Raw genomic sequence first — 18,646 nt, forward strand, 5'->3', positions numbered from 1 at the left:
TAAATTTCAAGTGATAAGCATGAGTTCAATTTTTTTGTTTTGGTTACGTTTGTAGTCCGTCCCTCCCTCCCCCATTTGAAAATCCTGGCTCCGCCACTGTCCTGGCGCATAGCGCTTATTTACTAACATTGCATATAGGATGACAATGTAATAATAAAGTCGAAGTTGTGGTGGGGACAATGCAAGCTGCTAGGTGGCCGTGAGTATAAAGTACCATTTAATAAGTAAATAATACTATTAAATGTTGTAGTGGTATAAACATTTTGCTAATAGTACAAATAAGTATGTAAATGGTACATCAAAATATTATACCACTGTGAGATATAATAGAACTACTAAGACATAATAATATAATATACATGCATAATAGTATAAAAAATGTACCACTATAACCAAAAGTGATATTATTTTAGGGGACGCTCCGATGGTGTATTAGAACTCTGCCTGCAAGAAATAGAAGATAAGTTGCCACAAAGAGCTGATCGGGATCCAGGATTTCCCTTCCGACGCTCAAGTAAGTGACTCACTTTCTATAAAGACAAAGTAGAGAGAGAATGAGACATTAGAAAAAGTTATCCATCATTAATCATTGGCTGCTATTTATAGATATACTTTCAGATGGAAAAACTGTACTTTATTGGACAGATTAGGGGTACATTTGTACTTCATGATAATTAATAGATGATTAATGACGATGAGCTAGATTATGGAGGGATACTTTCTTCATTTCAAGTATAGTGAGCTCTGGACATGGAACACATATGCACACATATGCCTTATGTTCAACACATTGTGTTCATCAAGGTGCTTAATTGCCTTCTATATATAGCATTAACATATAACATAATAATAAGGTATTCCACTCAGTTGCCAAGCATTGCGGTTGCAAGTTCTGTCTAATAACTTGACTACACATATCAAGTTTGTGTTGAACCCTTGAGAAATGGAACGTCTTCCTTGTAAATTGCTTAATCCAAAATTATTTCCTATAAACTAATTTCCAAAGTATTGTCCATGTGACTTGTTAACTAGCTCTGGTTCAATCTAAACCGCAATCAACGATAGCGGTTTTACAATTTATAGCCGCTATCACAGATTGTGGTGTTACCTTCAATGGAAGTCGTTGGTGTTGTTTGCGATTTCATCCTGTACTCCCTGCCACTTATATATATTAACTTGTATTACCTGCCCACTAATGCTCATTATATTAGCTTGCAAAATGATAAAGGCATACAGTACATCTTGAGAATGCTCGAAGTACAGCAAATAACATCACAAATTTAATTACCCAAAATCTAAACCTAATTTCCCAAGGCAAATTTAATTACTCAAAATCTAAACCTAATTTCCCAAGGCAAATTCAATTACTCAAAATAAAAAAAAATCCAAGGCATAATACTCCAAGTACACCACATAACATAGTAAATATAATTGAAGGTTGGAAAAGGCGATGGGGAAGGAATCCAGGCCACGACGTAATATACAAAATAAAATAAAATGATATGCAATTCTACATTCCTACGTGGACGATATTTCGAGAATTATTTTTTGAACCAACGTAGGAAATAAATTTTAAGCCATATTGATAGAAATATGAGATTTATCTATTGGGCCATCCCAAAAGGCCAAAATGCTCCCCATCCCCTTGTTTCAATCTTCGACTTGTTAAATCTATTTTGCATTATACTCGATAGTCCTTGGCAATGAAGTCTTGAAAGAGCAGAGTAGCAGACGTTGCCAACTAGTTCAAGTTATCAAAAATAATAACCTAAGTACCTAACTCGGTCTCACCTCACTAACTAGTAGTATGGAAAAATAAAAAATTGAGTCAAACCCATGAAAGGTGTTGAATCAACCACAAAACGATCGATAAGCACTATTGTTTAGCTATCACTTTAGAACAGGAAACTAAACTCAATTGCCTACCTTCATCTATATGTTTTTATTACTCCTTCCGTCTCTTTATTAGAATCCCCTTTCTCTTTATTATGTGAGTAATAAATGTTAGTAAAGGGATTCTAATAAAAAGACGGAGGGAGTACTATGATCATGTACCTGTAAATAAAAATCGTGTTAAAAGTTGAAAGTGTATGAAATTATTAAAAAAAAAAAAAAAAAAAAATTAAAATAAGTAGTATGCATTTATTTTTCTTTTTCTATTATGTTCAGTAAAAGCTAAGGGCCGGGTGCAGTGAATGCACAAAAATTGAGTATTAAGAATTTGAAGGTTCATGGTTTAAGACTTAAAGTTGACAACACGACAATTTTATATATACATGTGTGAGTGTGTGACAAAATCTATATACCTTACCTAAGAATTTTATTTCTCCATTCAAATGTGCAATTATGAGTATGTTTTATTCACCTTATTTTCACTTATTTTAGGTGTAATAAGTTCAAATAAGTTTAGTTTAACTTTAATAAGTTCTTATAAGGATTACGTAAGTACAAATTATAACTAAAAAAGTTTTAATAAAATTTAATAAATTCAGATAAGTTCAAGTAAATTCATAAGTTAAGATAAATTTAAATAAATGAATATCAAGTGAATAGAACACACTCTATTATTATAAATTTGTATTTCATTGTCTTTCGAGTTATGACTGGTTGGTGTCATAACTTTTTTTTTTTTTCTAAATTTTCTTCTGAACTTCTAAAATGGTAGAACTTCTGAAGTTCTGAACCACATGTGAGGCTATGAATAATGGTAGAACTATTCGTCAATGGTTATACGTCAATGAAGAATTACCTTTTTTTTCAAAAAAGTTTTTCAAATGTTTAAAGCGGTTTTTATTGAGTGCTATTAGAAACAAATTCCCACATAAAATTATATATTATGGGAAGTTTTTTTCCTTTCTAATTGCATAAAAATTGAGCAAATGTATTTGATTGCATTATGAGAATTAGTATTTTTCAGGAACTAACTTTCTAAGTTTCTATGCATCGTAGGAATTTACTCACTTAGGAAGACTTGACGAGTTATTTCGTATGTTATGTGGGAATTTACATTTCCTTGATAATTTCATTTTTTTAGGAAATTTCTAACCAAACACACATATTTTAGTTATTGCCTAGGAGTTTTCATTTTCGAGGAAATTAAAAGATTTATTTTGCTTTGGATTAAAAAATATTATGATCAAACAAATGAATGGATAAGATCTCCTTCTTAAAAATGGAGGGATCTAGAATTCTAGATCAAAAACTAATATAGTGGTTACAATTTTTATGTAGCATTGAATAGTCTTCCACTTGTGAAAAGTCTACTACTACTTGTTTTCCTTATCCGCCTTATTTACCAAGGCTGCCTCCAAATGAAAAAAACAGAAATTATACGTAGTACTTGGTTTCTTCTTAACAGAGTGTTTCCAAAGAAATTTTAGGACACTAACTGTGACTCTAACAGGGGTATTCTCGTAATTTTACTGTTCACCCTTGCAAAATTAAAAAAAAAACATATATATATGAAAAGGCTGAGAAAAGACTTCATGGCATTAAAGAATTCAAAAGGGGGATAATGACAACTCTTCCTCAAAAAATTTCATTTTCACTTCCTCTCTCTAACATTTCCAATTTCTCTCTAAAATTGGGGAAATATCTTCGACAACTTTCGATCGTTTTCCGACCAATATTAAAGCGAAAGTCCATACTATTACGGCCTACAAGTAACAACTCTTGAAGCTTTGGTTTCAAGATCCAATTTTATTTCGAAATTTGGCAAAAACGATATTGGGTGTCGATTTAGGGTTCTTTGCTCAATTTTTTTGTTTGTTTGTTTGTTTGTTTGTTTTGTTAGTGTATAAGAAAGATGTATTGATATTATCATCAGTACTCTAATTACAACATTACTATCGAGTCCTAAAATAAACAGGTTCCCTGATTTATATTATCCAACAAATCGAAATAAAAGTTTATTGTACTTGGTATCTAAAAGGCTAGGGGTACACTAAGTGTACAAGATTCCTTTTGTACACCACCAATAAAAAAACGCCAACTCATCAATGTAATAATGGAAACTAAAAAAAGAAGAAGGAAAGGAAAAAAAGAAGAGGGAAAGATGAGCGCCAAAATTTTCAGCCTAGGCGCCATTGTGAGTAAGGTGAGAGGCAAAATTTTCAGTGGGCGGCAACAATTAATGGATAATACACCATTAATTTCCCAATTAAGCATCAAAATTTCCCATCTTCTCCCCCAAAATTTCATCTTTTCCCCCAAAATTCCTTGGCGAAGAACACATCCAATTTGAATAAGGGAAGAATTGTGAAGAAATTATTCAAGTGTGGATATTAATTTCGTCAATCAGTTACAAATATTCACAGGTAATCTTGTTAGTTGCTGAATTATTTCGTTTAAAATTCCTAGTTTGATGTTTTTGATAATTTAGGGTTTTCATTGTTTGATTTTGAAGTAGATGATTTTTGGGTAAAAATTAGGTTTTTATAAAGATTGAATTGAAAGGGTAAATCGTTTAGATTAATAGATTGATTTGTATGTTGTCTTTGGTTTTGTTTCTTGTGAGATGTTATTTAATTGAAGGAGTTTTCTGGGTTCCATTGTAATGGAAGCAATTGTTAAATGGAATCGAGGTTTATTTGCTGTCAATAATTTTATAGCATTTGTTTTTTATACGTAGGATCATTTTGTCAATATTAAATTAAAATATAATTTTATAGTATCTTTTTTTATTTTGTTGAATCTGAAATAAATAACACTAGTGTGTTTGACATTGTGGCAGTGAAATGGAATGCAAAAACATGTCCCCTCGTTTGAACATTAATCTTAATGAAGTGATAAACGATGTGATTAGGTCAATCGGAGATGCAGATCGAATCAAACGATGTAACAGAAGAAGAAGCAACAATGCATGTCATTCGATTATTAATGAAGAAGCTGAGGTTACTAACATTAGTAATGAAGAGATTAAGGTTGAGGTTAATAACAATATAAATGAACATGATTCTCATAATCGGTCAAACGGAGAAGAACAAGTCAGTCGTACTCCGGCTGTGGGTATGTATCTTGCAAGCGGTGAAGAATTTACAAGGTTTTGCCATATGTATGTCTTTGAGAGAATGTTTGTATTTGTATGAATTAGATATGAATCAGTAAGCCAATATTTAAATTGATCCTGTTAATACCATTTTGATGCCGTTTAAATTCGGAAAGATGTTGTTTTATGGAATTTGATGCTCAGAAATGCGGAAAGGTTTTGGGTTTGTAGTGGGAGTTTCATAATTTCTGATTTAAAGAAACCAGACCTCGAGACGATTGGTAACATTAGTATTTAAAAGTACTAATTTTTATTAGGACGTTACTATTTATGGGTAATAGGTGAATATAAAATGCAAACAAAAATAATAATAATTGGTATATTGAATTTAAATTAATCATGACTCGAATTGTTTTATTGATAATTAGTATCATTGGTATTTAAAAGTCTAATTTAAAATGGGAAACATTAGTATTTATGGCTATTATATATGTGAATGAAAACTAAAAATAAAACCCAAAAAAAAAAAATGGAGTAGTTTGGATTCGAACACGGATCACTTATACATAATAATAGGAAAGCATTCACCAACTACACCAAGGGGTATCAGCACATATATTATCGTATTATTATTTATTTGTACTATTTATATTTATGTCAAATATATTGGATGATTCTATTAAAGACAATATGATTCCTTAAATGGTAATAATACGCTTATTAATATATTATGATGATTATTGTATGTTGTTGTTTGGTTTAATAATGTGTTTCAACAAAAAAAAAACTTAAATATATTAATCAAAGTGAGATATTTTAATAGGCGGTCAAATTTAAAACTATTTCAATTGCACACCGTCATTCGCTAAGGGTTTGTTCTCTTCACCTTATAAAAATAATTTTTAGGTCTAATAAGTTCAGATTAGTTCAGATAAGTTATAATAATGTCCAATAAGTTACATAAGGTCTAATAAGTTACATTAAGTTAAATAAGGTCTAATAAATTTCAATAAGTTCTAATCAAGTCTAATAATAAGGTCTAATAATAAGTAGGAGTGTCCATTCGGTTTTTGGTTTGAATTTAGCCCAAATCCAATCCGATTCGAAATAAATTTCGATTTTCAATTATCAAATCCAACCTGATCTGAATTCCTCACCAAATCCAATCCGATTCAAACATATTTAAAATTCGGTTATTTAGACTTGTTACGAGAGTGCAAATTAAAATACGTTGCATATATTTTGGGCCTAATGCGATAGTAAAAATTAAAATACAATAATAAAAAAAAATTATTTATTAAAAGTATAGTTGTACACGATTAATAGAAATATTGAAAACGTAAATAGGTTACATGATAAATAGTAATAATTATAATAATAGTTTAGCATGATTATATTAACAATACTTATTTATAAACTAACGATTTCATATTTAATTTATTTCGGTTATTTGGATTCAAACAAGGTCAATCCAATCCCATTTGAACGTCCGAATTTTCAAAAAAATTCAAATCGATCCAATCCGATCCGATTCGATTTAAAATTTGGATCCGATCTGAATTAATAATTCAGTTTTGATTTGATCTAAAGTTCTGGTATAGTAAAGAATCGAACACGAATCACTTGCTTACAATAGGAAAACATTGACCAACCAAGTCATGGGGTATCAACACGTGCACTTATAAATATTAAATTTATGTATGTTATCCATTACTAAGTAAGTTTCAATTTATTAACTTGAGTTTGAAATCATACATGTATATATTAAATTTATCATATTAAAAAACATCCACTAAAATGAACTATTTATATAAGTTATTTGGGAATTAATATAATTGTTTTTCTATGTTTCGCATCATATCCATCAACATAGGTTACATTTATTGTAAGTTGGGTATTAAATGAAGTGGTTATCTTTTAAAATTTCTTAAATTTGAAAAATTGTTACTTGAAAAATACTTTTTTTTTTAGAAAAATAAAATACTTATTTAAGAGCACTGTGTAGATTTGATTTAATAAAAAATAAAAATTAAAGATTATTTATAGGTCTTTTTTTATTATATATAGAGAGTTACACATAAAAGTATAACTTTATTTCCTTAAAAGAAATTTTAAAAAAATCTGACTTTGCTATTTTGATATATTAAAAACAAATATGATTACGTAAAATTGGAAAGTTATCAAACCAATGTACTGTCATAGAGTTCGAACAAATATGTTTGTTAATTTCGATTTTTGTAAAACATAAATGATTCGTTCATTTCTTTTGTTAGTTATGATTCTATAAAACCAAAAAATGATTACATAACATTTAAAATTTTACTGAAAATAAAATGAGGGAAGATTTTCGCTAAACTCCCATTCAATGAACTCTTAATGGTGGTAAAATCTCATGTGGCACTGACATTTAGCTTTGGAAATAGTAATTAGGAGAGAAAAGGTAATTTCCCTTTTCACCATTAACGCATACTTAAAGTTTCTTCATCTCCTTCAATATAATAAAATTTGATAAATTCATTCGTCTACTGATACTAAACATATTCAGTGAATACTTTTATTAGTAACTTGATACCAAGAAATATAATTTAAAAACAAGTCTATGGCACCACTTGACTCTGCATCTTGTTTCATTCAATATCGACTACATACATTAAAAATATAAATAAAATGAATGTATTGAATATTTGATCTCATGACCATTATAGTTTATAAGACTAACAATGCAAAATTTATTATATTGTTATTTTAAAAACTAATATACTTGACTAGTATAAATATTTAATAATTCTTATTATAAGTAATATTAAAATAAGTCACGGTGGACTAAAAGTAAACTAGGAATAGCTGAAATAAAATTGAAAATTATACCAATGTAATTAATTAGGGATCTAATGTCATAAAAATATTTAGATAATAAAATACAAAGTCTATTGTACGCACACTTTATTGTAAAGGAAGAAACAAAAGTTAAAATGGTAAGAGATATTAACATGAATTCATCATTATAAATACTCCGCATATAAGTCAAGAAGGGGTAAAAATATAGCATTAGTGAAGGGCTAAAAAGAATTGAAAAATGATGCTACTAAAATAAGAATTCATTTTCGAATTATAGCCTAGAATATATACGAGAAATTGAAATATGATTTGATATTAATAAATGTGTTAGGATCCTGAATTCATTTTTCAATCTTAAATATATTAATCAAAGTGAGATATTTTGATAGACGGTCAAATTTAAAATTATTTCAATTGCACACCGTCATTCACTAAGGGCTTGTTCTCGTCACCTGATAGAAATAAGTTTTAGGTCTAATAAGTTCAGATCAGTTATAATAAGGTCCAATAATAAATTAAATAAGGTTTAATAAGTTACATTAAGTTAAATAAGGTCTAATAAATTTCAATAAGTTCTAATCAAGTCTAATAATAAGGTGTAATTAGTAGGGGTGTCCATTCGGTTTTTGGTTTGAATTTATCCCAAATCCAATCCGATCTGAAATAATTTTAATTTTCAATTATAAAATCCAACCCGGTCTGAATTCCTCACCAAATCCACTCTAATTCAAACCGATTTAAAATTCGGTTATTTGGATATAAGAGAGTGTAAATTAAAATACGTTTGAAATATTCTGGGCCTAATGCGAAAATAAAAATTAAAATACAATAATAAAAAATTAATTTTTAAAAGTATAGTTGTACACGATTAATAAAAGTATTGAAAACGTAAGTAGGTTATATGATAAATAGTAATAATTATAATAATAGTTTAGCATGATTATATTAACAATACTTATTCATAAACTAACGATTTCATATTTAATTTATTTCGGTTTTTTTAGATTCAAACAAGGTCAATCCAATCCAATTCAAACGTCCGAATTTTCAAAAAAATTCAATCCAATCCCATTCGATTTAAAGTTCGAATTCGATCAATAATTCAGTTTTGATTTGATTAAATTTCGAATTTTAATCCGAATGATGGATACTTGTACTAATAAGGTCCAATAAGAAACAATAAGTTCAAATTAGTTTAGTAAGGTATGATAAGTTCAATAAGGTATATAATAAGTTTGATAAGGTGTTACAAAGTTCCAATAAGTTTCATGACTTTGAAATACGGTGTAAGTTTTGATTTTACAAATACAAATATGATTCCTTTAAAATTAATATTAATTATTTTTGAGTTTTTAAATACCAAAATGATACTTAAAATGAAAATTTATAAAAAATAAAAGATCAAAACGTGTTTCTTTATACCTCCATAAGATTCGAACACATGACGACTATCCATAGTCATTCAACGGGTTTGTTTATTACTAGACTAAGGGGTATCAGCACATACATTGGATGAAAATAAATTAATTTTTATAGTGTATCTATTAGACTAAATTTCCTGGCTTATGCCCATAAATAATTGATTGGACACATTATACAAATTATTTACGTGCAAAACATTTAAAATAAAAAGAGTTTTTTTATTTAAAACACACTTTGAAATATGGTGTATGTTTTGACTTTATATATACAAATATGATTTCCTTAATATTATATTAATAACAATTAGTTATGATTTTTTAAATACAAAAATGATACTTAAAATGAAAATTTATAAAAAATAATAAGCAAAATGTGTTTCTTTTGTACCTCCACAAGATTCGAACACAAGATGACTATCCATCATAACTCAAGGGGTTTGTTTATTAGACCATTGGAAAATATTTTATTTTAGAAAAAAAATAGTTATTAAAGATTAGTTATACATCTAAAAGTATATCTTTGTTCCCTTCAAAGAAATAAAAAAAATTATGTTTTGTTAACAACAAGGTGTTCTCCATCTTTGTACTTCAACTTAGGATAATATACAAGCCTCCCACCATGCCAGTTTGTACACCTTATGGAATTTGAACATGCCATTCTGATCTTTCAAATGCATGTACTAAAAATGGATCTAAGAAAGAGAAAAAAAATGTGTAAAAGGGAAAAAAAGGTCAAAGTGGATTGGGAGGTGATGGCGGTTGGAAGTCTGGTCCACATATTCCACACCACATACCATTAGTTTTATTTTTTCATTTCAAACTACAGTGTATACTAGCATTTTAAACATGTTGTACGGAGATCTCATAGTGACACGTTTATCAATCAAGATTTTATTAATAGAAGAATGATTCTTTAAATTAAAAAATGTTTTTACGGGACAAAAACAAAAAATGATTTTATCATGGTCGCAAGGTTCGAACACTAAATGCATTTGAATAATACAACATTTTGATAATATCAACACCATAGGACTAGGGGGGTATCAGCACATTCACTGTGTTACATATTAATATGTATTCTTAGTTGAATAGGTTCTCTTTTTATGTTTATCAAAGTAGTTAAAATTTTAACTTATTAACAAACTTTTTGTTTTAAATAAAATAGTTTTTTTTTTTTAAAAAAAATACTAATAAAATAGTTATTAAATATAAATAATTTATATCTAAACGTATAACCTTGTTTCCTTCACTAACATAAAATAATTAAAAACTAAATAAAAGATGTACGTTTAACATTGTTTCATTCACTAACTTTTATGTTATTCTGATATTTTAAAATTAGATATGATTCTGTAAAATTAAAAATAATTCAAACCAGAAAAAAAAAATACAATTTATGCCTTCACATTGTTCGAACAGTGATTTAATGTATGCACATTCAGCTTTCAAAGTTAACCATTGGACTAAGGGGTATCAGCACGTTCATTTTGTGGGAAAAAAACTATATATTACAATGTTTGTAAGAGCATCCCAACAAATCGTTCTCTTGGAGTCGAATCAAATTCCGGATCGTTTGTTTTGGGTGAATTGTAAAACATAATCTTTAACCAATTTTGCAGCTAATAATTCTAAATCTGTTTTTGTTTTTCACACCTTCCCCAAACTTTCATTCAAATTAGTTTATTCTTCAAATATATAATCACTACAATTCATTTTAAAGATAGTAAGCCACACCGCGACGGGCCGGAATATACATGAACATTACAAAAAATTCACCGACGCCGATCGGTTGTTCACCGGCAACACATTCACCCACAGCATTTGCAATTTAACCGACTACATATCGCACCGCCAGTAGATTTGTATATTGTTTCACGCTGAAATTAATTTCACGATGAAATTAGTTTCACGCCATTTTAACCAAATTAGTTTCACACTGAAATTCAGAAACTCATTTTTGTAAATTGTTCTTCAACAGTTATTACCCAGATACATTAGAGGGGAAACTATAAGAGAGAGAAAAAAAATTAGGAGAGAGAAGAAAAAATGAGGTCAAAAAATCTGATTTTTTTTTGGGGATTATATACTACATTAATTTGGGTAGGTGAAAGAATAGAAAATTTTGAAATTCAAAAGTTGAAAATTTAAAAAACCAGTTTGAATTTCAAATGAAAATAAAGTTGGCCCATATAAAAGAAATATTCCAATTCAACCAATAGGAAACTTGTGTACAAGATTCCTTTTGTACACCATGTGTACCTTAAATTGCTCCCCACTTAGGAAGACTTGACGAGTTATTTCGTATGTTATGTGGGAATTTACATTTCCTTGATAATTTCATTTTTTTAGGAAATTTCTAACCAAACACACATATTTTAGTTATTGCCTAGGAGTTTTCATTTTCGAGGAAAATAAAAGATTTATTTTGCTTTGGATTAAAAAATATTATGATCAAACAAATGAATGGATAAGATCTCCTTCTTAAAAATGGAGGGATCTAGAATTCTAGATCAAAAACTAATATAGTGGTTACAATTTTTATGTAGCATTGAATAGTCTTCCACTTGTGAAAAGTCTACTACTACTTGTTTTCCTTATCCGCCTTATTTACCAAGGCTGCCTCCAAATGAAAAAAACAGAAATTATACGTAGTACTTGGTTTCTTCTTAACAGAGTGTTTCCAAAGAAATTTTAGGACACTAACTGTGACTCTAACAGGGGTATTCTCGTAATTTTACTGTTCACCCTTGCAAAATTAAAAAAAAAACATATATATATGAAAAGGCTGAGAAAAGACTTCATGGCATTAAAGAATTCAAAAGGGGGATAATGACAACTCTTCCTCAAAAAATTTCATTTTCACTTCCTCTCTCTAACATTTCCAATTTCTCTCTAAAATTGGGGAAATATCTTCGACAACTTTCGATCGTTTTCCGACCAATATTAAAGCGAAAGTCCATACTATTACGGCCTACAAGTAACAACTCTTGAAGCTTTGGTTTCAAGATCCAATTTTATTTCGAAATTTGGCAAAAACGATATTGGGTGTCGATTTAGGGTTCTTTGCTCAATTTTTTTGTTTGTTTGTTTGTTTGTTTGTTTTGTTAGTGTATAAGAAAGATGTATTGATATTATCATCAGTACTCTAATTACAACATTACTATCGAGTCCTAAAATAAACAGGTTCCCTGATTTATATTATCCAACAAATCGAAATAAAAGTTTATTGTACTTGGTATCTAAAAGAATACCATCAACGACAAATGGAAAAAAGGAATACCATTAAGGATTGTTGGAGAATACCATCAAGGGCTATTGGTATCTAAAACTGTAATGCCCCGACATTTGGTCGGCATCACCGAACCGTACTTAACTCGTCATTCATAGCGGAATTAATTAACCATAGATAAACCATTCTTTACTCATCATACGCAGCGGAATCAATCATATAGATAATCTCATAACTACCTGTGGGTTATGGGCCCACAAATAAACATACTCCTTGATCAAGAATATTCCTTTAAAATAATACAACTTCCAGGCTATAAACTTTCAGAAATAAAAATAATTTATCTCTCAATAAATCGTAATTGTACAATACATAAACCTTGATTTCGTAAATCCTCAATACTGTAAATTCCTTTAATCACTTTGCCTCCTTACTAACTTGAGCTCCGTCATCATCATCCCTGTAATTATCCATAAAAATAGAAAACAGAGAAAACACAGGAAAAATCCAAAAATGAGTGAAAAACTCAGTAACATTACTCTAGCCCATAAAACAGTTTCTCTTTCAAAATCATTTGGATGTATATATATCTTACACTTTATCCATACATAGTTGTTCTGAAATAATCTAATAGTATCATTATCTTTAAAAGTTGTGTTGGCAAGGATCATTCCCTTTACATAAGACCATATGTAATTACAGGCTTTGGACATAACATAACTTTTATACGTGTGGGATTGATTCCCCCATTTTCATTTACATACTTTCTTCCACCTGTAACTCACTTATTTACCATGTTCAGATCATTTTCCAATGCCGACAAAAGTTACATCGTATCATATTAAATCATTTCAGAACAACTTTATACTTCATATAAACTCAGAGCACATTGGCTCATTTTATATCCACTCATTCGTAACACTTAAATAAAATATTCAAGATGTTAAACATGTAACAGGGATAGGTAGTCTCTTACTATCAGGGGAAGCCATTGCTTCATATTAAGGGGAACCAGTGCTCCATATAGGGGAAGCCAGTGCTTCATATCAAGGAGAAGCCAGTGCTCCTTACAAATCAGGGGGAGCCATTGCTCCAATCAGGAATGGGCCCTTGCCCTCAGGGGAGCCATTGCTCAGTTATAACATATCATGTTTACGTTATCTATGATGGATCTTGTATCATATCTTTTGCACATGACATGCTTTTAAGCCATAAAATGTCATTCATATCATACGTGCTTATCATACATACGGGAATAAACACAGTTGCTAGACATAATAATAATCACTCATACGGGACTGAACACACTTGCTAGACATAAAAGTTACCTCATTTGATCATCTTTAATCATCTCACTTATTCTCCAATAATCATCATCCGAACTCTCAACCCCCGTTATTAGTTTCTCATTGCCATGACTCATTCGATCATACCCAATTGTAATATATACTCATTAGTGACGTCTTAATTCAAAACCTTTGATAAAACCAATATAAACTTACTTTCATGGGATAAAATAAGTGTTGGCTCATTTAGAGTAAAATAAGCACTACTTTGAAAATAGATACTACTACTATTCATATGAGTAGAAAACATCACTATAAATACCTTAGTTAAAGATTTCTTTGGTAATTATGTAAAACAGCCAAACTCAGCTTGTAATAAAATCAATTATACGAAGTACGTAACTATTTGCCACATTTTTGCTCTTGTAAAACAAGTACAACACAATTATAATTAAGAAAACAATGATATCTTATTAGAGAATATATATATATAAGTATATACATAAATCAAATCTTTATACAAAATAACAAAGGAACTTACTATGGGCTTACATTACATTGGATAACTGTGCTTAATAAACTCTTTCAGTGAGAGGAAATTCTCTCTTTTGTCAAGTCCCTTTCATCTTGTCCTAGGTTTCCTAGTACTTTAAGTCTTCTTTGTTATTTTTCCCTGTTCTTAGTTCTTTCAAAGTTCTTAGTTTTAAGCCTGTTCTTCACTCATAGTTCTCAAGATGAGTGATCGTATTTTCCCTAATACTTTTGTTTACCCACACCGAGTTGGAGGATTTCAGTTTCCTCCTCCTGTGTTTGAAACTAGTTACTTAAGCTGGGATTATGTTGTCATAGGGCGTTTTTGGGATGCTCGTGATTTTTCATTTAATTTGGTTCAGCGTTTAATTTCAAGGTATTGGCATCTTCGAGGTCCAGTGGTGGTTTTTCCATATGATGATGATTTTATTTTCTTTTGTACGACTGAAGAGGATGCTACGGACCTTGATAATCAAGGTTGGGTTCACCTTAAAGGAAGTCTTATGGTCCTCCAGCGGCTTAGAGGACACTCGGTTCCGGAAAACCTTAATCTAAACCTTGCTGACATGTGGGTTACAGTTGTGGGTCTTCCTATTCGCTTCTCTACTCCAACGGTGGCCGCATCGGTGCTTGCTCATGTTGGTGATATCACCATGCAAGAAGAGTTGCGAGGTGAGTTTCCTATCCCTCGTCCAAGAGTTAAATTGTTGGTTGACCTATCATAACCTTTGATTCCGGGTTGTTACTTTCCTACCTATGGAAATTGAGCCACGTGGGTTCAATTTAGATACGAGGGTATATATAGATTTTGCAAAAAGTGTGGTTTTGTCGGACACGATCGGACTACGTGTGCAAAGGAACAAGATGAGGTCAGTTTCCACCTTGAACGCCGCTTTCGTAGACTCCACGAAAGCGGCGCACGTGTTTTATTTGGGCCAACGAATGTTCCTTTATATTCTAATGCTACACGAGGTATTAATCCAACCCCGGAAAATTGGATTACGGAGCTTTGGTTTGGTAATCATGATAATGATGATCCGTCTGAATATTCAGGGGATTCTCATCCTTCTGATAGAGACATTTTTGGGGCTGGTAGTTTGGAGTCTCCATCTACAAGGCAATTACCTCCTCGTTCTCTTCCGGGGCCGTTTCCGTCTGCTGCTCCTAGTGTTTTCCGTTGTGAACAGGATGAAGTCTGGAGGCGTAACTTGGGGGTTAATCGGGCAATAAGGGAGGAGTTTGAAACTCCGGCGACGCGTCACCAACCTCCTGCTCTGCCTCGTCCACACCACCCTCTCACCTTTTCTCAAACAGCTGATTATCGGGGCACATGGCAGAATAATCCGCCACCTGTCGATCATGCAAGTCATATTTGTTCGGTGCGGTGCAATCTTGCTGCTCGTGAGGGACCTTTTTTGCCTCATCAAATTTTCAATCACCATCCTATGGGATCAGCTATGAATGTGACATCTGGCCTTCTCGATGATATTTCTAAACAAACTTTATCCTTTTCCAATTCTGATTCGGGTCGGGTTGAAGGATCAAGCCACCAGCTTCATGGGTCGGTCTTATTTCCCAATTCTCAGGCTGCTTTGAATGGGTCTGCTTCAACTCGGGTTCACTTCGGCCTAACCCAATCTGGTAGACCTCGTGCAAATCATATTTCCACTCCTTTTAATTCGGACTCTTTGCAAGGCCCAAGTTCTGAGTTTAGATTGGAAGCCTAAATTATTGAAGGACAATCTAGGCTGGATACTGCTCGCCACTCCTAGGTTATTTCCTCTTCGTTTTTAAATTCAGATCCATACACTCTGTTTCGCAATGCTTCTACAGCTCAGGGAGTGGTGGCGCCAGTCACGGCAACTCACTTCTCTCCTCCGCCTCTGGGCCCTTCTGGTCCGTTATTTTCGGATCCCTTTGGTGCTGGGCCTAGCAACTAGGTCGGTTCTGCTCCACCTAATCAAATGGAAGTCCAGCCGGTTTTAATTCCTTCGCCTTCTTCGTCACTTGCTTCATCATTTCTGACTCATATTTCATCTAATTCTGGGTATATGGTGGATTCTTCGACTAAGGGGTTTGCTTTTTCTTGGATTCTCCAATTCCCGCTGTGGAAAATGAGGCGAATTTGGTGAATTCGGATAATTTAATTTAAATTTCGGATGACCCTGTTCCAATGGATTGTTCACCTCCAATTTTGGTTTATTCCTCTTCTGAATCTTCATCTGCAGGGAAACCTTCTAAATCAGTCAAGAGTAAGGCGCAAGGAAAGAAACCTCTTACCTTAAAATTAAGCAAAAAAGGTGATAAGGTCTGGAATTGGGTGAAGGAAGCTTGTCCATGTATGTAAACGCCGCTCTGCATAGCCGAAGGTTCCTAATCCGTGCTCGTAAGCTTCAGATGCTGGATCAGTTTATTTATCCTTTCTGAAATCGTTTAAAAAGCGTAAGTGCAGTGATGGACCATCAGTTTCCGGTGCTATTCTTGATGCTTCTGAGGGTGGGGTGACTCCCCGAACTGAGTCACCAACGAGGCTGTGAATATAGCGGCTTGGAACTGCAGGGGCCTTGGTGCAGCGGACTCCCCTAAAGTTCCTTATGTGGTGTCTTTAGTCCGCTCGTTTGGTGTAGATATCATGTTTCTCATGGAGACTTTTGTATCTGTAGATATAGCAGTTAAAAAGTTGTCTAATGTTAGGTTTGATGGTTTTTTTGGTTCGAATGCTATAGGTCTTAGTGGGGGCTTGGTTGTTTTTCGGTTTGCCCCGGTGGTTGTTTTGCCTATCTCGATAACTCCTCATGTTATATTTTGTAAAGTGGTAGTTCCTGGACAAGTAATAAAATATATTGTATTTGTATATGGATCGCCTCATATTGCGTTTAGACAGTTAGTTTGGGATGAAATTTCGGCTATTTTACAGTCGGTCCCTGATGCTGTACTTATGGGTGACTTTAATCAAGTCGAGTATTTTAGTGACAAAGTAGGTGGATCCTTAGATACTCCTGGCCGCCATTGCTTTTTGGAATGGAAGTTTGATTCTCAGTTGATGGATGTACCTTTTTATGGACCTCCTTTTACCTGGACTAATGGACAGCTACAGAATCCTACCTTTGAAAGAATGGATAAGGGATTCGCTACCTCCTCCTGGTTGGATTTACACCCGGATGCTGTTATTTCTCATCAACCGATTTTATTCTCAGACCACGCTGTTATCATTTTACGAGAATCCGGGATTTCGGCTATTAAGAAACGTCTTTATAAAATTGAAAATTGGTGTCTGGGTCTACAGGAAATTGCTTCTCTAATTGTTTCTTCTTGGAGAGACTTTGGCCCTGGTTCCCAGATGTTTTAAGTTTCTAGAAAACTTGATGAGTTGAAACATAGTCTTTTATCCTAGTGTGTTTCTCATAAACGACAATGGGGTATTGACTGGCAGGATCTGCAGAATTCAGTGCAATCAGGTTCTTATGACCTATTCCAGCCAAAGGATCGGAGTTCGCTCCTTACTCTTCGACAGAATAAGATCTCCCAAGCTCAGACTTCCTTTCTTTTTTGGAAGCAACGCTGCAAGGTTCAGTGGGATGCTTTAGGTGAAACTCATTCTCGGCTTCTGTTCAGGTCGATTCAGGCTCGTCGTCGTAGGAATAAAATTTTGAGTTTACGGAATGAAAATGATAACTGGATTTCAGACCAGTCTGGAATCGCCAATCTTTTAAAGAAGCATTTCTCCCTACTTTACAACTGCCACGATTCCTCTCCTGCTCGGGTTCGTGTTCCTAGGAGAGCTTGAATATGCCTACTCTTTCGTTGAGGGATCGTCATTATCTTATGATTCCCTTTTCTGCTGCTGAAATTAAAGATGCTATGTTTCATATTGGAGATGATAAATCGCCTGGTCCTGATGGTTTCACAGTTGGTTTCTTTAAATTTCATTGGGCGGTGGTCGGAAACCAGATTATTGAAGCGATTCGATACTTTTTCTCTCATGGTTATTTATTAAAAGAATGGAATTGGACCTTTTTAACCTTACTTTCGAAGGTGGAGCACCCTGAAACTCCTTCCCAGTTTCATTCGATTGGGCTTTGCAATGTGCATTATAAATTTATTGCAAAGTGCCTGATGAATCGGCTGCGCCGTGTGTTGCCTTCTCTGATTTTCGATACTCAGAATGCCTTTTGTTCCAGGTCGCCTTATGGTTGACAATGGTTTACTAGCTCATGAGTTGCTTTCTTACATGTCCACTTTTACCTCTAGAGTCTGCTCGGCTACTTTAAAGCTTGATATGAACAAAGCGTATGATAGGGTTAACTGGGATTTCCTCTGGGCTGCTCTTCATCATTTTGAGTTTCCCCCGTAC

At 32.5% G+C, this 18,646-nt stretch overlaps 1 protein-coding gene across 1 annotated transcript; it reads left to right on the forward strand.

Annotated features, from left to right (window-relative positions):
* Positions 1-16,465: 16,465 nt before the first annotated feature.
* Positions 16,466-18,079, forward strand: LOC145575231 (uncharacterized). Its single transcript, XM_081633125.1, has 3 exons — positions 16,466-16,631; positions 16,956-17,596; positions 17,726-18,079. Exons 1-3 carry the CDS (start codon positions 16,466-16,468, stop codon positions 18,077-18,079), a joined length of 1,161 nt encoding a protein of 386 aa, XP_081489251.1.
* Positions 18,080-18,646: the final 567 nt, after the last annotated feature.

This window comes from Chenopodium album, chromosome 13 (assembly GCF_948465745.1).
Source record: "Chenopodium album chromosome 13, dcCheAlbu1.1, whole genome shotgun sequence".
Lineage (NCBI taxonomy): Eukaryota > Viridiplantae > Streptophyta > Magnoliopsida > Caryophyllales > Amaranthaceae > Chenopodium > Chenopodium album.

Coding starts and splice junctions, on each gene's coding strand:
- LOC145575231 (XM_081633125.1), top strand. CDS start 16,466: ATGGATTGTTCACCTCCAATTTTGGTTTATTCCTCTTCTGAATCTTCA. Junction 16,632..16,955: donor GGTGAAGGAAGCTTGTCCAT/GTATGTAAACGC, acceptor TTGTATCTGTAG/ATATAGCAGTTAAAAAGTTG. Junction 17,597..17,725: donor AGGAAATTGCTTCTCTAATT/GTTTCTTCTTGG, acceptor ATTGACTGGCAG/GATCTGCAGAATTCAGTGCA.